General features: G+C 54.5%; 1 protein-coding gene across 7 annotated transcripts in view; it reads right to left on the minus strand.

Annotated features, from left to right (window-relative positions):
• SMARCA4 (SWI/SNF related, matrix associated, actin dependent regulator of chromatin, subfamily a, member 4) overlaps positions 1-24,210 on the minus strand; it is a 92,675-nt gene that overhangs the window by 14,244 nt on the left and 54,221 nt on the right. For 3 of the 7 annotated variants that reach the window (XM_047702187.1, XM_047702177.1, XM_047702168.1), the window contains exons 18-30: positions 24,000-24,110; positions 22,170-22,412; positions 20,415-20,528; positions 19,636-19,743; positions 18,526-18,612; positions 17,677-17,723; positions 15,665-15,831; positions 12,853-13,016; positions 10,452-10,679; positions 10,102-10,200; positions 9,767-9,844; positions 8,866-9,084; positions 4,471-4,733 (exon numbers count right to left, since the gene is read on the minus strand). In XM_047702187.1, coding sequence (XP_047558143.1) covers positions 4,471-4,733; positions 8,866-9,084; positions 9,767-9,844; positions 10,102-10,200; positions 10,452-10,679; positions 12,853-13,016; positions 15,665-15,831; positions 17,677-17,723; positions 18,526-18,612; positions 19,636-19,743; positions 20,415-20,528; positions 22,170-22,412; positions 24,000-24,110 — 1,928 coding nt within the window. The remainder of the gene's footprint in view (positions 1-4,470; positions 4,734-8,865; positions 9,085-9,766; positions 9,845-10,101; positions 10,201-10,451; positions 10,680-12,852; positions 13,017-15,664; positions 15,832-17,676; positions 17,724-18,525; positions 18,613-19,635; positions 19,744-20,414; positions 20,529-22,169; positions 22,413-23,999; positions 24,111-24,210) is intronic. The other 4 variants (XM_047702222.1, XM_047702212.1, XM_047702196.1 and 1 more) reach the window with 3 other exon arrangements.

A 24,210-nucleotide genomic window follows, 5' to 3' on the forward strand; every position in this document is an offset into this window, starting at 1 on the left:
CCACACTTGACACATGGGCCTGGGGAGGGAGGGGCATGGCAATCCTGAACCTGAGCAGGTATGAAGCAAAAGCTTCTAGAAGACGACATCACCTGTATGTGGACACGGATGTGAGTACAAAGGTAATATCACATGTGACTGCAGTGGTATTGAAATATAGCTGGTGGAGATCTTGAAATTTGTAATCAAAAGCAGCATCTCGAGCGATGCCCACTGACAGAGGGGTGGTCCCTCGAGTCCCTGCATGGAGACGCCAACCCTGGCTCCCATGAGCACTGGGAGTGGAATCCGCAGCACCTGGTCCTTTTGCTTGGCAAGGCAGACTTGAGGGTATCAAATCCAAATGCTGACAACATCCTGTAATCATTTACTGGCATTGAGGAGCCACTGAGCTGTAATAGTTCCTTCTCTCCTCAGGCTCCGTGTTTAACCCAAGTATAGATTTTAGCTAATTAAAATGTTCTGGCAAATAAAAAAATAAAAAAATATAGATGCTTCATTTCCTCTTCCAGAAATGAGCTATAAATGAAATCTGAGACAAGAAAGTATGTGATAAGATACTTCCAAATTTATTTCATTTCAGTTCTCTTTGGTGTGGTCTGGTGTCTGGTCCCTCAGAACCTTCCGGGTGCCTTGAACCTTCCGGGTGCCTCAGAACCTTCCGGGTGCCCTGAGAGTTTAACCTGGTCCAAAGAGAGGTCTGGCCTTTGTGCCGGGCTCCTGGGTGGTAATCTCTCAGCCCTTGAAATGTCATGCCTTCTGGGCTGCCTTTGTTTAATGGGGGCCTTTGGCCCATAGAATCTCTGACTGCGACTTAAGGCCGGGGTGATGGGTCATGTGGCATCAGTTCAAACCACAGAGGAGCTACAGACTGAGGTCAGCCATGTGGGCAATTAGTCGTGTCTCTGTGACCAAGTTCCAATGAAAACTCTAGACAGAGGCTTCCTTGGCTGGCAGTGCTCTGTGAGTCTTGTCTCCTAATGTGTCAGGGAAGTCAGCACTGTCAGTGACTCCCTGGGGAGAGGACGTCCGCTTGGGAGCTCCACACACACACCTCTCCAGGACGCTGCCCTGATGCCTATCTGTGTCCTTGCACTGTAACAAACCATAACTGTGAGTTGAATAGCTTTCAGAAAGTCCAGACAGTCTTTCTAGAGAATTAGCAAGCCTGAGTGTGGTCTAGGTTCTCAGAACTCTGCAATTGGTGTCAAGAGTGACGGTGGTCTCACTTCTCACCCAATCTCACAAAAGGACGAATGGTACTATTGTTTCTTCCTGTGGTTTTAAATTCAGGATGTTAAGGAATGTCAAAAATATCCATTAAATAGGTCAGCCTTTTACCCAAACGTCATCTTTGAAAATATTTGCTATGAGGAAACTTTTCAAGCAGGAAAACAGGATAATTTTTCCAAGTCTCTATGTGCTCTTCTTGATCTTTTCCTAGGGGACCACCAGCAAAGCAGCAAGCGGATGGACCCGCTCCAATCACTTCTCGATGTCAGCTTGCGGGAGGCTTCCTTTAATGACCATGTATACAAGTTCGACTTGTAACTTCTCTACATTTCTTTCCACTGTAACGGAGGACTCCCAGTCCTGTGATGTCACCCATTCCAGGAGGACGGGGGTTAGCTGTCAACCACGTGTCAAACCCTCCACTGAGGTGTCCCGCCACACAGGTCTCACGCCAGCCGGGAGTGCAGCTCTATGACCCCAGGGCTGAGGCTTTCGTCAAACTGGATCTTGGCCTCCTGCAGAACAGCCTCCACAAGGGGTCAGTATGAGTTTCACGCCTGACTTCTCACCCCATCTTGCATGTGCTGGAAGAACTGTAGGCAGCAGCTGGGGGAGTCAGTTCCTCTCTTCTCATGTGATCCAGGGCTAAGGCTGATACTCAGGGGGCAACCGCAGTCATGAGATGACTAAAAAAAAATGGATACTTTTTTTTTTTTAAATAGCCAAGGCCTTAGCAACAAGTTCAGGAGGCTGTTTCCAAGCGTCTTGTGTTTTGTCTTCTTTTAAACCGAGGTGTATCACTGCAGGAAAGCATGTGTATCAAATGTTTATCCTGATGAACGTTTTCATCTCTTTAAAAATTTTTTAAAAACATTTTATTTATTCATTTGAGAGAGAAAGAGAGACAGAGAGTAGGAGAAGGGGGAGGAGCAAAGGGAGAGGGAGATACAGACTCGCCACCAAGAAGGGAGCCCAATATGGAGCTGGACCCCAGGACCCTGAGACTATGACCAGAGCCGAAGGCAGATGCTAAACTGACTGAGCCACCCAGGCACCCCAAACGTTTTCATGTCTTGAGGTAACCACTGTTCTACACCCATCACCATGATCAGCTTTTCAACTTTCTTTAACTGGAAGCATCCTGTAGGTACCTGTTATTGTTTGGCTTCTTTGACTCAACAAAATGACTGTAAGATTATCCCAGAGAGTGGAGGGATGTCTGTTCCTGAGGTTGGCAGAATCCTGCTCTTGGGTTAGGCCTCCACTGATATGTCTTCCCACGGCTGGACACTGGGTAGTTTTGTTTGGGGCAGTTATGATCAAGGCTGCCATGCACCTGCTTGAACCTGTCTTTGGGTGGACACAGGCACTCAGCCATCTCTGGTTTACAACCAGGACTGGAGTCTGTGGGTCAGAAGGTTTAGTCCCAAAGAGCAGACCGCTCCCATAAGCAGGAGGTAAAGTCCATGTGCTTGCCAACACTTTAAAGAGTTTTAGCCATTCTGGTGGGTGTTCGGAGGCATCTCTGGTTTTATGGCGCCTTACCTCGATGTTACCATCAACGTCGATGCCAATGATTCCAAGCACCTTTTCACATGCTGATCGGTCACTGGGCTATCTCCTTCCAGGAGATGCCTGTTCATGGCTTTTGCCTGTTTTAAAATTTCAGTCGGTGCAAATATTCACTGGCTTCATGAAGGTGTCCTTGGATGAACAGATGTTCTTAATTTTAGTGACATCTACTTTATAGGTCTTTTCTGGTTAGTGATGCTTGTGTCCTGTTCAGAAGCCAACGCCTATCTACATCAAGGCCATGAAGATTTTCATCGATGCTTTCCTCCACAACTTTGTTTAACCTTTCACACTGATGTTTCCATTTCAACTTAACACATGTTAAGGTGTTGGGTAAGGTCAAGGTTCATCTCCATTTGGATATCCCAAAGACCAACATGACTTTCGAAAAGTCCATCCTTGCCCTCTAACCTTTAAAGGTCTTCTTCATTTTGATCATTTTGAGGCTCCCTTGCAAATAGATTACTGGGATCTTTTGTTTTCATTGGATTTTTGCACATTCCATATTGCAAATAATTGTGGAAATTGTCTCAAAGGTGAAGTTTGCGTATCAGCTCAATACTTTCTTCTCTAATGCTGATGCTACATTTTTAGGGTGGATGGTTGAGCTGAAACAAACCTTTCTCACTTAGTCATTAGTTTCTCTTCTAATAATAAGATTCTTTTTTGAAGTGCAATCTGTACCCTTTATTTGGGTACAATCATCACCATCCCCCCCAAAATTTCACACCTGTGAACCTCTACAAATGATGCACTGAGAGCTTACATACACCTCAACACTTTTCCCTCCTACAGATGACAATTTGCCCTTACTTTGCTTAACGACTAACTGCCACATGTTACTATAAAATCAAGCTGAACAACCGTCTGGTTATCGTGACAGGGGTATGGCCAGTATGTACCAGAAAGTGAACTAAGACACTGGGGAGCACTACGGCCGAGTCCTGACCAAGATCCAGGCCTCGCACCTGAGCTGGCAGACCACGCACACATGCTCCCAGGGAGGGCCTCAGAGAACTGTTGATTTCTTATTTAAATGGTACTTGTGAACCACATACAGATCTGGCGCAGTCTCCTACTCTGCGAGAGCAAGGACCCCAAATCCCAGAGCGGAGCCTGGTCAGTCTTCACCATATGCAGCCCACCCGCGATGGCCCAGGGTGAGAACTGGGCTGGCATGTCACCCGCGTGTGGGGAGAGGGTGGAAACTCTAGAGAAGGGAAGCTGCTTGGTCTTGGCTCCAGATACACTGGCCCTCGCACCACAGCCCACCACCATGCGATCGGCACCCATCATGGCACAGGTCCCTCTCTTTCCACCTCGCCCATCACAGGCCCCCGAGTCCTCTGCGCAAGCTCCTGCCTCTGCTGGAGCACTCAGCCCCAGACCTCCATTCCTCAGGGCTCCCCCTCAAATGTCACAATCCCTGAAAACGGCCCCCTGCCTCCACCTCCCCACGAAGTTTTCTCTTCCCTTTCACAGCAGCTGAGAGCGTGCTTGCCTCTTGCAGAACGTACGTTCCATGAGGGCAGACGTACCGAGACAAAGACAGGTCACCAATGTTTGTGCAGTGACTGTCCCGACAACCAGCTCACAGGCACACAGAAGGCCGGGCGAGGCACCTCTGAGGACCCCAGTGCCCACCCGCTGCGGTCCTTGGCTTACCTGTCCTTGTACTTGATCACGGCGTCCACGATCTTCTTCATCTTCTTGGTGAGGTTGGGAGGGTTTGGGGACAGCTTCTCGGCGGGTGGCCGGCCGCGCTTCTTCTGCTTCTTGCTCTCGTCGTCCTTGTCGCGGCTGCGGGTGCTGGTGGTTGGGGTGGAGGAGCCGGCATCACTGTCCCGCTTGCGCTTCCGAGACGATTTCTTCTGCCGGACCTCCTCTTCAATCTCCTCCAGCGTGCCCTCCTCGATGGCCTTCAGGGTCAATAGTGGTAAAATAGGACAGCCAGCACCGAGGTCGACAAGCAAAGGTCGAGGCACAAACTCGAAGTCCCCAGCAGGCCGGCTCTGCCTCCCCAGGTGCTCCCCGCCCACGCCCAGCTTGAACAAATCCACAGTTGCATTTCGTTACCAATTAAAGAGGCACAGACCCACCAAAGGTCCCCGAAGACTTGGACCCTGGGATCCCTCCACCAGGAGGTAACACTACAAATCCTTCTGCTCTAGATCCTCGCCATTTTTCTTAAAAATTGTGACAAAATGTACATGACACAAAACTGACGCCTCAACCACCTTCAATAGTGCACTCAGGTGGCGTGAGGTACACTCATGCTGTGTCCGCCATCACCACTGTCCAAAGCCAGGACTCACCCGGTCCCTCCCATGGACGTGCGCAGCACCAAGGACAGTGCTGGCCTCTATCCACACACCACACCAGGACTCAGGATTTTGCTTACTATGTCCTGGATGTACTTCCCGTCGCTTTTCTACAACGTAATTTTTGATGTCTGTTTAGTATTTCATTATAAAATACAGCCTCATTTAGACTTGCCCTGTCCTTGGGCGTTTTAGCTCTCTCCATGTGGGGGAGGGGCCCCCATGTGAGGAAGGCCACGACAGACGCTGTGTTATTTGTACATAGAGTTTTCTTTCTTTCTTTCTTTCTTTTTTTTTTAAAGACTGTATTTATTTGACAGAGAGAGACACAGTTAGCAACAGAAGCAAGGGGAGCGGGCGAGGAAGAAGCAGGCCTCCCGCAGAGCAAGGAGCACGATGTGGGGCTCGATCCCAGGACCCTGGGATCATGACCTGAGCCGAAAGAAATGACTGAGCCACCCAGGCACCCCTGTACACAGACTTCTGAAGCAAAACTGCCGAGCAAGTTTCCGTGAACAAGATTAATTTTTGAACATTAACTGATTCATTCTCAATGATAAGGACTCATTTGCACATTTTTATCTCTGCAGATAGAGATGAAACGCCAGGGGAGCCTCAATCACGACGGGGAGTGGGGGCAAGACTCCAAGGGATGTCTGGTTGTCCGTCTCACATTTATCAGCTGTGACTGGGAGCAGGACACAGGGCCAGGTGTCGAGGACAGCCTCGGCTCACGTCCCTCATGGAGGGAAGAGAGTAAGCAAACATCTCTCGAACATGGGGACGAGCGTGTTGACTGCCAGGAAGGAGTGTGAGTGGTGCTCTGATGGTGGAGCAGATGTGCGCTGGCCGGGGTCAGGGGAGCATCGCAGGGGAAGTGGCACTTAAGTTGAGAGCTAAAGTGTGGGCGTGGGTAAGTATCCAGGCCAAAGGAACGACACGAAAGGCATGTGGCAGGCAGGAGGGACTGTAAGGCCAGTATGGGGGAGAGTGTGCACTGCGAGCCCAAGGTGGGCACGGGGGGCTGAACAGTGTCCCCTGAAGTTCATGTCCACCTGGAACTTCCGAATGTGATCTTTTTTCAAAATAGGATCTTTACTGATTTAATTACTTGAAGAGCAAAAATGAAGTCATCCTGAGTTAAGGTGAGCCCCGACTCCAATGGGAATGTTCCCATGAGAGACAGGAAAGGATACCAAGACGCAGGGCGGACAGGCCATGTAAGGCGGGAGCAGATGAGGGTGATGTGGCCTCATGCCGAGGAATGCTGAGGCCCCCACAAGCTGGAAGAGGCAAGGAAGGGTCCTTCTTGGAACCTTCAGAGGAGGAAGAACCTTGCTGACACTTTGACACCAGACTCCAGGCCTCCAGAACTTTCAGAGAATAAACTGCTATGGTTTTAAGTCACCTAGTTCGGAGTCCTTGTTGTAGCTCCCCTAGGAACGCAATCCTAGGGTCTCTGGTCCTGAGGCGCAAGCACATGGGTCAGCCCAGCAGGGCAAGAGGCAGGACCATTCTCAAGCGCTTGGGTACATATGGCACCAGAGTGGCCACCACTAAGAAGAGAGAGTGACTGTTTTGGGTAAACGTGGTTTTGTTTTGTTTTGTTTTGTTTTTTTAATGCAAACTCTTATTGAGCACGTGTACAAAAAGCACATGCCCTGTGGGGGAAAGAAAGTCAATTCAACACATGGGGCTGGGAAAACTGGACACCTGCTTGTACAGAAGTTGGGTCCTGACCTCCTGTCGTAAACAGAAGCTGCTTAGAAAGGATCACAGGCCCAAACATAAAAGCTACAACTCTTCAAAGGAAGGGGTAAACCTCTGTGCTCCTAAATTTCTCAGTGGATTCTCTGATAGGATACCGCAGCACAAGCGAAAGGAAAAAAAAAACAGATACACTGGCCTTCGTCAAAATTAAAAAACACTTGTGCTTCGAAGGACACCATTAAAAAAAGTGAAACAATAACCCACAGCGTAGGAGAAAGCGTTTGTAAATCACACATCCGATAACGGGAGTTTTGAAGAAGACACGCAAATGGCCGACAGGCACCTCCGGAGATGCCCGGCACTGTTAACCACCAAGAAAACGCCATTAAAAACCACAAGGAGGTTACTGTGGCGTACTCACTGGAAAAGCCAGCGTCAAAAGGACAGGTGACAAACACAGAAGTTCCTCAGAAGACTAAACAAGCAAATTACCATTTGATTCAGAAATTCTATTTCTAGGTGTTCATGTGATAGAAATCACAACATCTATCCTGCCAACATCTTGTCCTCCGATGTTCACCGGAGGCCAGAGGTGGAAAACAGAAAAAAGATGAACTTTGTTCGTCTGCCAAAAACAAAGACGTTACCACCGTGCAGTCTAGCTGCACAACAGGCCACTACTTGGCCTTGACAAGGAGGGCCACTTGCTGCCACATGGATAAACCTTGAAAACATGCAGCCTACAGCTAGAAGCCAGTCGCCAAAGGGAGGACACATCCCTCCATTCATATGAAATCTCCAGAACAAAAGTGAGGGGGGTAAAGGGACAGGAAGAGAGCTGAGGAGGACAGGGCTTTTTTCTGAGGTGAAGAGAATATTCTAAAGCTATTTTGTGGTGATCACGGCACAACACTGAATATACTAAAATCTACAGAATTGTACAACTTAGTTGAGTAAATTCAGTGGTATATGTATTAAAGCAAAAATGCTCAAAACAGTATTAGCATACGGACAACTGTTTTTAAAAGGTATCGTGTCTCTTGGAGAAGGTATGCGCTAGGGTAAGTGCTGTGAAGTGTGTAAATCTGGTGATTCACAGACCTGGACCCCTGAGGCTAATAATACATTATATGTTAATAAAAAATTTTTAAAAAAATTACAGAAATACAAAAAAAAAAAGTATCATATCTCAAAAGTGCAGAGCCATGGGAGCTCTACATGTCTACGTTCAGGCCTCCATTGCCAGTGGTTCTCCTCTTGTCCCTGGAGCTTGGGGCCGATGGATGAGGAGCTGGACAAGCCAGAGGCCCCACCCGAGGGTCACGGGCTCCCCGCACGTGTCAGCGGCCCCCTCATGAGCACCTGAGCTGGCGAGCTCACTAGTCTGGGTCGTTCCGAGCTACCAGGGCAGGGCCAGGGCTGCCGGACCTATGGACTGAGGAGGCAGTGGGGCCGCAGTCAGTCAAGAGGAACCCCAGGGAGTGTGACCAGAGGCCTGGGCAGGCCCCATGGTTTGTTCTGGGGTGCGACCATCAGCCGGGCCCAGCTGAATGCCACCACCTGGCGTCTGGGGAGGGTTGCATGGGGAAGGGCCTGACGCATCACCACAGTCCCAGTGGGCTCACTAGGTGCCTGCAGCCCTGACTCAGCCTCCTATACCTGTTGCTGCCAGGGACCCGGCTCTGGGGTTGACGTGCCCCACGCAAGGCTGTCGGACCCCCGCTGGCACTCCCACCCATGTCGGGGGGCAGGTCACCCTCTGACCCGTCACTGTTTTCCACCGCCAGGCACTGGGAAGAGCACAGCAAGCGGAGAGCGGCAAGATTTCCCACGAAGCTCTCGTAAACCTCCCGTGCTGGTCAGGAGGACTGGAGCGAGCGGGTCCCATGACAGAGGTGTCGCCATGGTTAATGAAAATCAAGTAGGGCCAAAAGAGAGCCCGCTTGGGTTCTGGATGAGCCCCGGCGGGGCTGTCGAATCTCTGCTGTCCAACCCCGCCCCGCCCCGGCCGGCCCTCTCCAGCATGTACCTTGAGCCACTGCTTCTCGGTCAGCGAGTCGCTGTAGTCCACCTCCTTGCGGTGGCGGGAGCCGCGGCCGAACATCTTCTCCTCCTCCTCCTCGCAGGTCAGCCGCTCCACCTCAGCGTCGTCCTTGATGATCCACGAGGGGAGCTCGTCCTCCTCCATCAGGCGCGGCTTCCGCTTGGGGTTTCGGGCCTCCTCTCGCCTGCGGTCCAGGTCCATGCGCTGGGGGGTGCGGGGCAGGGGACAGAGAGAGAGAGGTGTGAGCACGGCGAGAACTGGGGGCACACAGGGGCATGTGGCGAGGGGAGGCTTCGAGTCTGCTCAACGGCATCTCGGAGGTTTCTGGCTCTGAGAGCAGACCCTCGCTCTAGGGGCTCGCCCTTGGGGGCAGAGAATTCCAGAAAAGATGGGAGGGTCGCAGAAGAGGGGCCAAGGGCCCACACTCTGACTCCGTGCGGACTTGCGCCTTTTATCCAGAGCTAAGGAGCACCTCTGACTGACCACAAGCCGGGGACAGTACGACCTCCCTCTGAAAGGGAATCGCAAGGACAAAACAATCAGGAGGACAGGCAAGTCCTCCATGTGGCAAGCCTGAGGGTCATACACAGGATGGGTGTGCATGCGTGTGTGTGTGCGTGCGTACATGAAGGTGCGTGTCCCGCCATTGTGGCAATCCTCTTGGAGGACTATGGGAGGAGGACAGGTCAGTTAGGAGGCAGCGTGGGTCCCCCCGAGAGAGGACCCAGCTACATGACCCACCAGAGACACTGCCACCTCTAAGAAGTTTTGCTCTGTCTGTACTGAGCTGTCTTATTCTACTTGATGTCGGTAGGGCGGGGCGGGAAACGCCCGCAAAGCGTCCCCAGAGGTGCGCGGGGCGCCCCCCTCAGCCCGTGGTACCTACCATGAACAGGTCAAACTCCTCCTCGTGCCGGGCAATCATTTGGTTCACCGTCTCGTCGTCGGGCACTTCGTCTTCTTCCTAGAAGGGTTCGCACAGTTAGTCCGAGTGCGGAGAGGCCGGGGTGGGCGGCGGCCGGGCTCGGAGGCGAGCGGCGGCGGTCCGTGGGAGATGAGCTGGCGGTCCCAGTCCGGCTGCGGTGGATGGGGACCCACACGGCAGCGAGAGGCACACACGCACACGCACACGCACGCTCCGTGGGATCAGGGCCCTTGCTGGCCATCTCAGCCGAGAAGCCGAGGATTGAATGGGCGTGGAGACTGAACTACCCCTCTCACCTTTAGAGGTGGCTCCTCCAAGTCGGGGTTGACGCCCGCTGGCGGAGGGGCAGTGTGGGCGAAGCTGGCACTGCCGCTGCCCGTGCTGCAGTGTCTGCTCTGTGGATAAATAGAGGACTTCAGTCTCCAGGGCTGTCAATCCGGCGTCTTTCACCAGCAGTTTAGAAAAAAAAAACCACTTCAAAGAAAAAGCAAGTACTCATCCTCTTTCCTTTCAGCCCACACTCCCTTTACTCCAAAGGGATGCAAAAAAATAAGAGTGCAAAAAAGGTAAAAAAACAAAAATGAAAAGCCGCTCATGCGTCCACCACTCACGCCGGGGAGGGGGTTGGGGCCGGCGCTGCCCTCACCTCGTCCTGCTCCTCGTGCTCGAGGATGGCCTGCAGGAAGGCACGCCTCTCGTGGCTGGAGGACTTCTGATCGAACATGCCAGCCTGGATCACCTTCTGGTCAACATTGAGCTTGTACTTGGCCGCGGCCAGAATCTTCTCCTCTACGCTGTTGACCGTGCACAGACGGAGCACCCGCACCTCGTTCTGCTGCCCGATGCGGTGGGCGCGGTCCTGGGCTTGCAGGTCCTAGAGGAAGAGAGGCAGGTCAGTCCCGACTCATCTCTGCGGAGGTCTAAGAGGCAGCCAACACCTCGCGGTGCTGTCTGGAAAGGCCTTCTTGTTCTTGTGTGCCTGCTTTCTCCTGCTGGGCCCTTCTGCCTGCCCCGACAAGCAGCTTCTCGAGCGGGGAGCCCAGGAACACATCCTGCAGCCTGTGCCACAATGACGATCCCCGAGGACTGTCCCTTCCCATCTTACGGGATTCTCTAGGTACTCCAGGGCACGGTGCAATTTGGAGGGCAAGTCCTGGGCCATTACGTTCCCAAGGAGCTTGTGTCACAGCTACATGGGACCTCTCACCTACTCCAGGAGGCCCCACGCTTGGGAAGGCCATATCGTGGTTAAGGGCATCGTTCATGGGATGGTTAAGAAGCCGGGCAGCACCTTGGCAATGCCTGGTTTGGTTGTAGGCCCTGCTCCTTCCCTGCTGTGAGGCCCAGGCCGAGGTCCAACCTCTATGAGACTCAGGACTCACTCTGTTGACACAGACCCTTCTGGTAATTGCGAAGGAAGAAGAACTAAACGGCACTGGATACTCAGCCCAGAGTGTGCCGCAGAACAAGCTCCGATCGCACGGTAGCGGTGGCTGCCGACACCGGCTGCATCATCACCGCAGCTCTGAATCAGGAGGGCTCGCATGAAACCCCGCATCTGGGCCTGGAGCAGTGGGGGCCTACAGTCAAGATTCACTCCTGGTGGGGGGCCAGGAGTGCCTTGTGTCTACAGCTGAGCTCCAAGTTCGGCCGGCACGCTTCCTGGCGGTGCTTCCAAGCACGGGCTATCAGGCCCCAGGGAACCGCTGCCCACAGTCTGCCTGCCACTGGGGAGAGCACACCATGATCACATCTCAGGAAACTGGCTGGTCACAGAGGCCTTGGTGAGAACTACGCCCCAGGCTGATGATAGAAAGGGACACTAGTCACCAGCCTGAGCCTCCACCCAGCAGATGGGCTATAGTTCACACTGTGTACTAGTGCCTCCAGGCCGCAGGGAAAGACAGGCTTATACCCTGTGGTGGGAGAGAAACCTGGGGCAGCCTTCTGGAAGCCACTTAGGCAGAGGTGACCTGAATGTGCAGAGGACATGCCCATGGGCCAAGCGACCCCCACCTCTCGGGGCTGACTGGTCAGTGAGTCCTGTCCCAACACTCCAAAAGGGGGACAAGGGGCTCCCTAAGTGGTCATGCTAAGCAACAAAACCCAGACGCCTGCCAATGCGGTCAGAGTCAAGCCTCAAGGCCACCATATGCCTGGACACCTGGCCGCTGAGGACATGGCTGTGTGGAGTTGCAGTGTGCTTGCCCCGAGAGGAGAAACACAGAACACACATGTGTGCATACAGGTACACGATGGCACGTGGTCAGAAAGAGCGGGACTGGTGGGAGGGGGAAAATGGACTCTTTCGTTTATGTTATTTTGAGTTACCGATATTTGCATTAAAAAAGTCTATTACTTTTACAATGAGACATCAGGGAAAGTTAAAAACTCCCTTAAAAATTGCCATACCGGGGCATCTGGGTGGCTCAGTGGGTTAAAGCCTCTGCCTTTAACTCAGGTCATGATCCTGGGGTCCTGGGATCGAGTGCCGCATCGGGCTCTCTGCTCAGTGGGGAGCCTGTTTCCCCCTCTCTCTCTGCCTGCTTCTATACCTACTTGTGATCTCTGTCAAATAAATAAAATCTTTAAAAAAAAAAATTGTTGTACCTACCAAATACCATTTCTGTGAAGCTACTGGCATGGAGCCCCGGAGAGAGCACACGGATACAAAATCAGGGCAGCAGTGTACACACATGGCCCGGTTGTTTCTAAAAGCACAAGTGTGTGAGAGCTCACACAGGATGCGACCTGGAAGGCTTGGATCCCGAAAAAACGGAAAATCACCGACGGCTGATAAGATAAGGGCATTTTCCACTTTACATATTTAAATAAAATGAGGATTTTTTTAAAAAACAGGAACAGAGTATGTATTTTTCATAATCAAAGCAAAAAGCGGTGTTTCAAAAAATAAAGAAAAATGAATACTCTCAGGGCTTTTCTACAAAGGCCTCAGGCGCCGTGGGTGCCACTGGGTACCCAGGATGGAAGAGGATCTCCGGGGAGCCTCGAGTCCCTGCCCCACCTGGGGGCCAGCCCATCCTCACCTGGTGAGGGTTCCAGTCGCTGTCGAAGATGATCACAGTGTCGGCCGACTGGAGGTTGAGCCCGAGCCCCCCGGCGCGGGTGCTGAGCAGGAAGATGAAGTACTCGGAGCCCGGCTCATTGAAGGTTTTCAGCAGCATGCCCCGGTCTTCCGCTTTTGTCGTTCCTAAGGGGTGTGGGGACAAGGTTGAGAGTGGGGACACCATGCAGGGTGGGGTGGGGAGCGATGGCGAGGAGGCACAGAGGAACAGTGGCTCCACAGAACGGGGACAGTGCGTGCACACGTCCCGCAGAGGCCTCCCGGGCCAACTCCACGGTCACTCCACACGCTTGCCTGAGCGGCGACACACGAGCTGTTCAGGTTTAAGATGCAAATGAGTGGATGCCACTCCTCCCACCCCAGGAGGTGGAAAGGAGCCCCTACAGGCCACCACGTCACCTTGGAGTCAAACGGGCCCGATGTGGGCATGACATGACATGCTGGGGCACAGGGCCTGGAACGAGGGACTGGCTGGGGGGCTGGCGCCTTCCTCCATCCCACTGCAGGGGGTTTCTCTATCCCCAGAGGCTTCTGCAGGCGAGCACACAGGTGCCTCACTACACGGACTCTGCCCTGCGAGCAGCAGTGGCTTCCCCTCTTCATGGAGCCACGGGGACTCTCACGTGACCAGTCAGGACATGATCCACAGCCCCGTGAGCACCAGAGGGGCACATAAGCCCCATGGGTGGCTGCCAGCACAGACCAAAGGTGCCTTTGGCAAAATCAGGAGTCATTTTTGGTGATGAAATGAAGATTAAATGCTTCCAGCCACCTGCCCAACCATCACGCTGCACAGCATGAAGGCCCGATGCCCACAGGGGCCTGGCCAGGGCAGGGAAGGGGCAGGCCCATAGCGAAGGGCCCGCTGCCCCCAGGCCCAGCCCACACCCTCAATCTCACCGCTCTGACACTGGTAGGTTCCATCTCACAACATGCTGCTAAGCCCCTACCCTGTCTATTCTTTGCCAGAGCTGATCTGTGCCCACGTGCGTACTGTGTAGCTGCGGCTGAGTGGACAAAAGTCTTCTCACCATGGAGGACAAGGAAAGAGAAGGGGCAAATGAACCCCTGCTGGGGGGAACACGCTCTCCACCTACAGCCTCTCCTGAGGGCTGGCATGGTGACAGACAAGACCCAGTGTGCACACGGCCCGGCCCCTCAAGAATGGGTGAGGCTGGAGAGGTCCGGCCACCCCGCTGGCAAGGGGGCAGTTTTCAGTCTCCAAGCCTTGGGAAGGAGGCCCCAGGAGGAGGCAGGAACATAGCAAGACACACACTGTCATTTGTGCTTGTAAAGGTTGCCTCAGATGGAACTCCAAGACCAGGAGGACAGATGGCAAGACGGACACAAAGGGCCAGCTGCAGGTAAGGGTAGGGAGGCCAGAGACCGACAGGCGATCAGCCCAGCAACCACAGGTCTGTAGTCTGTGAAACCAGTTTCGCCAGATGCACAGCAAGACAAATGAGGGTGCAGAGGTTTGGGGCAGCCTGCCAGGGAAATGCACTTGGCGATGAGCTTCAATAAGAGCTCGGAGATGGGGCGCCTGGGAAGCTCAGTGGTTTAAAGCCTCTGCCTTCGGCTTCAGTCATGATTCCAGGGTCCTGGTATTGAGCCCTGCGTCAGGCTCTCTGCTCAGCAGGGTGCCTGCTTCCCCCACCCCCTCTGCCTGCCTTTTTGCCTACTTGTGATTTCTGTCTGCCAAATAAATAAATAAAATCTTAAAAAAAAAAAAAAAAAAAAAAAAAAAAAGCACGAAGGAGCTGTAAGAAAGGAGCCACCAACTGAACTGTGCTCGAGCCAGAAGCTCCCAAGCTCGCTCCTGGGGCATCCGGGCACTCTTGCAGTTGGACAGAGAATGGACTTCCTCCAGGGCCTCCCTGGCCAGTCGACATGTGTCAGAGCATGTGTCCCACATGCTGTCACCATCTCACTCAGCAACCTCCTCCCTGGGGCTCCCACATGCTGGGATAAAGCCAGAGACACACAACTTCCCAGGAGAGCACGGGAGTTGCAGCTAAGCACTGTTCCCAGGAGAACCTGCTGTCATCCTGTGTCACCAGCTCCCCTCTCCCCCGACCCACTACCCTCAGTGCACACGATTCGGCCATGGACAAACCCGATTCCAGGTCCAGTCCTGGCCAGTGACAGCTCTACAAACGCGGAAAGAAGGGCACGTGGCTCCCATCAACCTAGAGAGAGCCAGCCCCTGGACTTCTGGGGGAGAAGGTGGGCTGTAGTTGGGAACTGAGAAATTGGGAACACGGAAAAAGCATAAGGGGGGCCTGGACAGCTTGCCTGAGAATTAAGCCAAGATGGAGGACAGCGGAGCTAAGAAAAGCCACAGCACTGTCCTCAAGACACCTGAGTCCAGCTGTACCTGAACCAAGAATAACCCGGGGGCTCACTATACTTATCCCTGATGTCCACAGGATGTGGACTTCTGCCACTTCCCACCAAAAGAGGACTGTTCACCACAACCACTGGACCCAGAGCTGTAGTACAAACACTGTCAGCCTCATGTTTAGGAGACGGGGGTATCGGATCTGGGCTAGCCGCTCTCCTAGGCCACAGGCTCGGATCCAGCCATGACACTTGCAAAGCCCTCCCTCCCAGTCCTGTAAGCCTGTGTCACTGAATGTGCTAGGCTCACTCTGGATGCTCGACCCAGTCTCCGGGCCTTGCACGGCCTCGTGTAGGAGGCGACACCGGCCAGTAGCTTTGGCAGCTGTGCATAAACCGGTCCCTCCACAAACATCTCTCCTGCTCATACTCACCATCGAGCCTGAGGTATTTAAAGCCGCGATACGCAAAATAGTCTTCCATGATCGTCATGAGGGAGGTCATCTGACAGAACAGCAGCACTTTGTGGCTAGTCGCACGGAGTTTGGGAAGGATCCTATCGAGCAGCTCAAACTTCCCCGAGGCTCGGTACAGGTCCAGCCTGGTGAGCAGGGGGCAGAGGAAGAACACGTTAGTGATGGCCCTTGGCAGACAGGCAGAGGCGGAAGCGCACCTCCCCTCTCCAGGCTCTCATCATGGAGGTCAATGGCGCAGGCAGTCCTCCCAGGCCGACCCTCCGACCTCTGAAATTCCAGCAAAGCCATTTCAACCCAACTCAAATACGCTCAAGGCCATTCTCTGTCAAGGGTGAGCACATGATTGTCATCCAACTCAGATACTTCTAAGAATGAGAAGAGATGCTATCGGGAAGCATGCTGGGACAACAGGAAGTGGGGCCTCCTCCCTAGCCCATGGGAGGAACTCCAGGAGCAGAGGCTCACGCTGGAGGGCCCATACCATGCCCCACGCAGGGTTAAGGGCCACTGCAACTTCTCTCATTCCCTCTGGTCAACGAGCCCCAGCTGACAGCCTAGCAGACGGGCTGAGGGGGGACCGTGTGACATGGCTGCCGATGTGCCAGGGCCAGGACTTGAACTCAGGTCCAGAAGCCCCCATCATGCAACTTGGAATGAAAAATATAGAGCAGGGGCGCCTGGGTGGCTCAGTGGGTTAAGCCTCTGCCTTGGACGAAGGTCATGATCTCAGGGTCCTGGGATCGAGTCCCATATCTGGCTATCTGCTCAGCAGGGAGCCTGCTTCCCCCTTTCTCTCTCTCTGCCTGCCTCTCTGCCTACTTGTGATCCCTCTTTGTTAAATAAATAAAATCTTAAAAAAAAAAATACAGAGCAAAAGAACTCTTTTGATCTTTTATTTGGTGCCCCTATTCTTCAAAACTGTCTACTAGCTCAGAGAACTGCTGCTGGCCTCAGCTCTAGAGCAAGACTGCAGTGATGAAACTTCGACAGGGTACCCTCGTCCAACACCAGGGCCGAGTGAAGCCTGGGTTGCATCATCACTGCTGGGTGGCTCAGTTAGTTATGTGCCTGCCTTTGGTTAAGTCATGATCCCAGAACCCTTCTCCCTCTGCCCCTCCCCCTGCTCATGCACGCTCACACACACACACTCTCTCTCTCTCTCTCAAACAAGTAAAATCTTTAAAAAAAAAAAACAAAATGCTGGGGAAAAACCCCCAATAACAACGTGGATCGAATAGCATCTCTCTTAGCAGACAGAGTTGAGGCCCAGAGCGGTTAAAAAGGCTGTCACGGGGCAACTGGGTGGCTCAGTGGATTAAGCCTCTGCTTTTGGCTCAGGTCATGATCTCAGGGTCCTGGGATGGAGCCCCACATCGGGCTCTCTGCTCTGCAGGGAGCCTGCTTCCCGCCCCTCGCCCCCGCCTGCCTTTCTGTCTACATGTGATCTCTACCTGTCAAATAAATATATAAAATCTTTAAAGTAAATAAAAAATAAAATAATAAGGCTGTCACGAATCATGGAGCCCGGATGTGGCTCCGTGGGGCCTGGAAGCCAGCTCTGCCTCTCAATGGAGGATTTCTATTCTAGTCCTTTTTTCTTTCTATTTCCTAAATTTTCTGCCATGAATATAGCCTCTCTGAAATTGGACAAATGTCATGAGAGCAATAAAGCCAATTAAGAAGTGAAAAAGAGGGGTGCCTGGGTGGCTCAGTGGGTTAAGCCTCTGCCTTCGGCTCAGGTCATGATCTCAGGGTCCTGGGATTGAGCCCCACATCGGGCTCTCTGCACAGCAGGGAGCCTGCTTCCCCTGATCTCTCTACCTGCCTCTCTGCCTATTTGTGATCTCTGTCAAGTAAATAAATAAAATCTTAAAAAAAAAAAAAAAAAAAGAAAAGAAAAAAAAGAAAAAAAGTGAAAAAGACCTTCACGTGGACAGCGTGCCCACCCCCTTCACGGGGAAGCTTCTCACCCTTGCACAATGCCACCGGTAAACCCCAAGTGCTCAGAGAAGGACTCCTGCAACAGAATGAGAGATTGGTCAGTGCGGGAAGAGGCTACCTAGCCCCACACCTCTGAGCCCCCACGCTGGTGCTCAGGGACCCACAGGGGCTCTGACGTGGCTCGGAGGCCCCACACAGGTGCTGCACACGGCTTTTCTATCCCGCCCACCTCCCTTCTCTGGGGCTTCACCCGCCAAGGAAATTCAGTCACAACAGGACACCGGTAACCACCCAAATGAGCACATGGGGGCAGTGTGGGCCTGAGACCATCCTGGCGGTGGCGGGATGGCATCCCAGGGACGTCAGGGGATTTGCAAAGATCCCGAGACTTCACGCCAGAAAGTACAGACATACGTGTGCAGTTCAGAAGCAAGAATCCAGACTCTCAAAGAGTATCGTGGCCCAAAAAAGTTCTGACCCAGAGACTTCCTGACACGGAAGACTGCTCTCGAGCTTCAAACCGGGAAGAGCCAGCACGCCATGCAGCAGAGACGGTGGGACCTTATCGGGTGGGGACAAAAAGCCCCAAAGAAGGGTCTCTGAGTGCTGGCCGCGGCTCTTCGAGGGCAGACTTTCTGAGCTTTCATTTCTACTGTGTATTTCCCCACTAAATACAGGTTCTTTACAAGGAGCATTTACAAACAGGAAATCAACAGTGCAACAGTAACTACGCATTACCTATTTAAAGTATTAAGAAAGCAGTTTTTAAAAAGCCCTCAGGGAGAGAGCCCCTAGCTTTGCGGAGCCCATCCGTCAGGGACAGACGCCTGCGGGAGATGGGAGGGCCTGCGGCCCCGGCCCCTGGCGCCGGGCCTCACCTCGATGTGCTGGAACATGTACGGGTGGTTGCAGATCTTCCGCAGCTGCATGATGGTGTTCATCAGGGTCTTGGTGCCGCCCTTGCCCTACGGATGCAGAAGAGAGGCTCCGCACTGGGTCCCGTCCCCGGGCCGGGGCTGGGGGTGCGGTGCGGGGGGGAGGACTGCAGAACAGAGCCGCTCCAGGGCAGGTAACTGGGACCAAGGGGCTGGCTGCTGTGGCGGCACAGAGAGCTCGAGGCCAGATCTGCGGGGAGCAGAGACCGTCTGGCACACGGGAGGGGGTGGCAGGACCGAAGGGAAGGACCAGCAACTGCCTTGGTGGTGGGCATTGTGGGGAGTCCCTGGGGGGCCGCAGCCAGATGGGCCACAACGACTTAAGATTTCTCGTTACAGAGAGAAGGAAGGGTGCGGGGGTGGGTGCTGGCTGCAGACCGAGAAGTAACCCAGGAAACATGCTGGGGCACCCTCAGGTGAGAAAGGGCCCGAAGAACACAGGGAGAGGAAGACATGGGGAGGCGGGGCCAAGCCTGAAGCATAGGACGCAGAATCAAGGGACCTGGGAGGACATCTCTGTCTCGATGAGGTGAGCTGGGGCGGGAGGAGTCTGTGACCTCAGAGCGGTCCCAGGAGACGGCAGCCCGCCCAGTCCTCACCGCACATCACCTCAAGCTCACTTAGTAACAAGGCGAAGGGGCTTAGGGGTGTGGCTGTTGAGCCGGCTGTGTTCCAGCCGGGATGGTGAGGCTCTGGAGAACATTCTAACTCTGCTGGGTTCATGCTGGCCTCCGCCCTACAGACGGATGCACCTGCAGGAGGCCAGCATTTCATAAGCAGAGGACACCGGAGAGTGACAGACTGGGAGGGTCTTGGGGGACTCCCTGGAGATGAGCCACCAGCCCCTGACCCATCAGCCTTACTGAACGAGGCTGTTCCCCGCAGCTGTGACTGAACTACAGCTGAGGCCCTTGTGATCACCACCAGATCAGGCCCTGAGCTCCACAGTCAACTCCAAGGAGGCGGAAGGCCCTGCAGGTGACAGGGTGCTCGAGCCCCAGCCCCAGAGGCCTTGGACATTTGGACGGGGAAGGGGAGGGGCCCATGGCTAACCTTCTTGTCCTTCTCGGAGCCGTCGGTGAGCAGCACCCCCTTGGCCTGCATGTGCCGGTAGAGCACGCGCTGGAGCGCAGACATGTCACACTTGATGACGTATTCCACCTGCAGGGGACATGTGTCACCAGTGAGACCAGAGACTCCCTGAGCCGAATGCCCAGCCTGTGCCCATGTCTGGTCTCTGAGCCTCTCAGAGGCACCCGGGACCCCAGGATGGGACTTGGATGAGGGCACCAGGGAGGACGGTGAGGAGCCCCCTCCACCGGGGAACAAGGGGAAGCAGGCTAAGGTGGGTATACTGCGACAGAGAAACGTGGAGGGGATGTCCTGGTCCCAAAGGGGCAACCTGGCTACCTTCCCAAAACTCCTCTCCAGCCTGCTGGGAACCAAGGGCACGTACTGCATGCCCGTGTCGGGGGAGAGGAGAGGGTCCCCTGGTGGAACAGCCAGGGGACTGGGACCCAGAGTGAGCAGCCAGAGCCATCCTCTGGTGTGAGCGGGCCCACGAGCAGCCCACAGCCGCTAAGCACTTACGGGTGCAGTGGGACAGGACCCCCTCCACAGGCATCTGCTCTCAGCCACACCTGTCTCCACGTTACAGAGCCAGGGCAAGAGTGGCCATCCTTATGTCACACGGACACGACCAAGTGAAGCAAGACCAGGGCCACGAGAGAAAACACCCCGGACCGCTGCAGTGCCGCCGGACAGGGCCCACCCCAGGAAAGCCCCAGGCACGACACCGCACCGCGGCTCCGTCCGCTCCGAACATTCCTTACTTTCTCAGGCAACTGGGCTTCGACTTCCTTCTTGAGTCGCCGGAGCAGGAAGGGCCGCAGCACTTTGTGGAGACGACGGATGATGAGAATCGTCTCCTCCTCGTTCAGGTCCACCTGGCACCCCCATGAGACAAGGAAACCAAGGTTACCTCCAAAGGAAGGAGTCGGGGATGCGAAGAAGGGTCATCTGGCGTTGTCCTGCCCTCAGCGCCCCCATTTCAGACTGCCTTACGCTTTACGGGCCTTGGTGGGGCACCGTCTTCCTGGGGACAACTGCAGGGACCTGGGACCTTCCACAGAATTCTTAGGAGATAGAAACCAAGGCTCCAGGGAACCAGGCCCCACAGGCCTCATGAAAAGAAACACACAGGATACTTGTTTCCCCAAGAGCGGTATAATCTCATGAGTCTGGAAACCTGCCAACACATCCGATCGGAAGGTGGAGAACTCCAGGTTCACAGAACCACTGGGTGTGGGGCGCTTGGGGTACTCAGTGGGTTAAGCCTCTGCCTTTGGCTCAGGTCATGATCCCAGGGTCCTGGGATCAAGCCCCGCATCAGGCTCCCTGCTGGGCAGAGAGCCTGCTTCCCCCTCTCCCTGCCTCTGGCAGGACAGAGCACAAGAAATGCTGCTCTCCCAAGGCATCGAATACTCTGCCACGAAGTTAAACTTTTAAAAGTTAAAGAAAAGTCAAACAGACCACACTTAAACTTATCTTCCCTGGGTCCCCTGATCATCTCTCAGTAGAACTTTCGAACTTTTCCTAAACTTCAAAGTAAACAAAATAAGAACATTTGCTGCGTCGAGGCTCCTGGAAGTCGGAACACTGGGAGTGCCTCTTTGGAGATTCTTGGAAAAGCCATGCTTTCTCCCTCAGGAGGGCTCCTGTCTCCACGGGGGCCAAGGACTGGGTACCTCTTGGATGATGGTAAGGTGGCTCCAGCTGGCCCGGACCTGCCTGCAGGGGACCTGACAGTCAGGAACCAGCTGCCTGGGCCAGGGAGTGGCAGCCCCGGGGAGCCCAGCCGCCATGGGCAGTGGCGCTCCTCGGCTACCCCCAACCTTGGCAAGTGCGCCCAGTTCCTCAGCCACAGGCTCCATCCAGCCCCTCAGCCTCCTTCCACAGAAGACACGAGCTGCCCACAAACCCCCCTCAAACCCCAAGAGCACGGGAGGCTCACAACGGGAGCCGGCTTGGGGCCCTCCTCAAGTGGACAAAGACCAGGACCCCGACGGCCCATGCACCGTAGTCCGGTTTTCAGGCTGACAATGCCACCCGCGGCCAGAAAGACATCGAGAGACACTGGTCACAGCGCTTTTTAAAAGCAAAATCTACGGAAGCTGACATGTTGCTCCCCTGACGGAAACTTTCTGAGCCTCCTGCTGCCCTTAGCGTGAAATGTGAACTCTCTAGAGGGACCCACAAGACCCTGGGGGCCCCCGGCTATGCCCTGCCAGCCCCACAGCTACCTCAGAGCCAGATTCCCAGTTATGCCCTCCCTGGGCCTGAGGCACCGGGTCAGGGAAGCCCCGAAAGACTCCCCAGAGTCCACTCTCTCGATCTGTGCCCATCAGTCTCAGGGCAAAGGCAGCCTTGCTCCATGAACACATGGCCTTCGGCCACGGGCCCTCCGAGAACACTCACGAGCAGCTGCTCAGCTTAGCCCCATGCCCCCGGGAAGTTCCTCTCAGCACGGCTGGCCACGGCGGCCCGTCCCCGCCCACCTGCCCGCACGCAGCCTGCCGCACACGCACCTTTTCTCCGGTCATGGCGAAGGGCGCGTTGAACCACTGCTCGAAGGTGCTACAGCTCTTGAAGATGGTGGGCAGCAGGAAGTTGAGGAGCGCCCAGAGCTCGGGAAGCTTGTTCTGCAGCGGTGTGCCTGTCAGCAGCAGGCGGCGAGGGGCCACGTAGTGCGTGTTGAGGACCTGCGTCAGCTTGCAGTGGTGGTTTTTCATTCGGTGGCCTTCATCAACAATCATGTACTTCCAACGGATCTGTGGGGCCAAGAGCAAGCGGTCAGGGGGGCGGTGCGGCTTCCACCGTGGCTGGAACTCCCCCCTGCACCAGGCAAGTCTCGAGATGGAATGGCATATTCAGGTGAAGAACCAGAGCCTGACGAGGTCCCCTGACAAAAGGGACTGGCTCACCAGGTGACAGCTATACGACACCGCCTCTATGAAGCGTGGGGTGCAGACGGACACACGGGAGACACGCCCTTGACCTGCTGTTGGGTGAACACTGCAAGCTCCAGAACCGCACTCTGCTTTCCCCCCAAATTCCCTGTGTTTGTACCTAGCACAGAAAAATCCTCCAAGTAACCCCCCGCCCCACTGATTAGACAGGGCCCTGGGTGTTTGAGGGGGATCTACAGGGAATATGGTTCAGAGTGGGTACATTTTCCAAGCCATCAGGTTGTGCCTCCAAAGAGAAGTGGCACAGGTAAATTTGGGCTGTGAGCCCCGAGGGCGGGGGCCGTGCCCAGAGCCTGCTGGTGGCCACAGGACCAACAGACATGGGGCTCAAGGTCGAGCCTCAGAGGGAGGGTGAGTGTGCAGGTGGGAACCCCAGGCCTGAAGCATAGTTTAGGTCTATAGAACCCCACGATGAGCCTCAGAACTGCTCTGGGCCTCAGTTTCCACCACCTGTGGGAACAGTGAGGCCTGAGTGAGACAGTGCGTGTGTCAGACGCCCAGAGTGAAAAGGGCTGAACTGACCGGGGCAAGAACAAGACAGCCATCTCCCACAAGGAATTGCTGTCTCTTGGCCTTGACATTCACTAATGACGTTGTCAGATAAGGATTTTCAGAGCCTCGTTCTTGGGCTTGGGATGGGCCAGGCCTTGCCCCAAGTCAGAGGGGTGTACCCACACCACAAGCCCGAGGGGAAGGGCCTGCTCAGTAGACCCCAGCAACCTGGGCCTCTGTTTCCCTATCTGTAAGCTTGGAGATCGAGACGAAGCACCCCAAATCATCACAGTGACCACGCCCCAGAGATGACTTGTGAAAACTTTCAGCCCTGGGTCAAAAAACGACCCCTTGACCTGCTCTCTACTGGATGGTTAGTGGTCACACAGATGCGTCATCTTCAGCCTTTCTGCAGGCCCGGAAGCTTGCCTGTCTTACATCTGGGTCAAGGCATGGTCTCAGTGATTCACTGATGGTCTGACTCCACACCTATGCCCGTTAGCAGGTTCCTAGGCCTGCATAAGCCCCACCAAATGCGTGCCAGCCCAGGAGCTCAAGGCTGACAGAACACAAAGGGCCTCAGAGTCTCTGCTCTGATTGCCGAAATCACACCTGCTTGGTGGGCTGGTCTCCTGAGGGCTGTGATGGGGGTGGCACGGCTAGCAGGGACAAAGGGCCGTCCCTGACTAGGGTCAGGCAGAGACCACGTTGGCCTCACCGTAACCCTGCCAGGAATAACAACGGTAGGGCTGACGGGTCGGGAGACACCGAATGTGACGAAGCAATTTGGGCAGAAGCTCGGTCCACGTGACACACACAGGCTAACTCTGGCTCACGTGTTCACTGACAGCATGTGAGCACGGGGGGCCTTCTGTGTTTTACACAGGGACACGCTACCTTCGCAAGGATGTGCTTATCCTTAATGATGTACTCATAAGTCGTCAGCAAGACATTGAACTTGCCACTTCGGAGCTGGGGGACGAAAGCACGTCTGGCTGCTGGAGAACCCTGTGAGGGAGAGAATGCAAGATGTCTCAGCCTCCCGGGGCCACGGTGGCTGCCGTGGCAAGGTGCTAGGCAAGGCTGCAGGGCCTGTCCTCCAAGCCTG

Source organism: Lutra lutra, chromosome 1 (genome assembly GCF_902655055.1).
Source record: "Lutra lutra chromosome 1, mLutLut1.2, whole genome shotgun sequence".
Taxonomy (NCBI): Eukaryota; Metazoa; Chordata; class Mammalia; order Carnivora; family Mustelidae; genus Lutra; species Lutra lutra.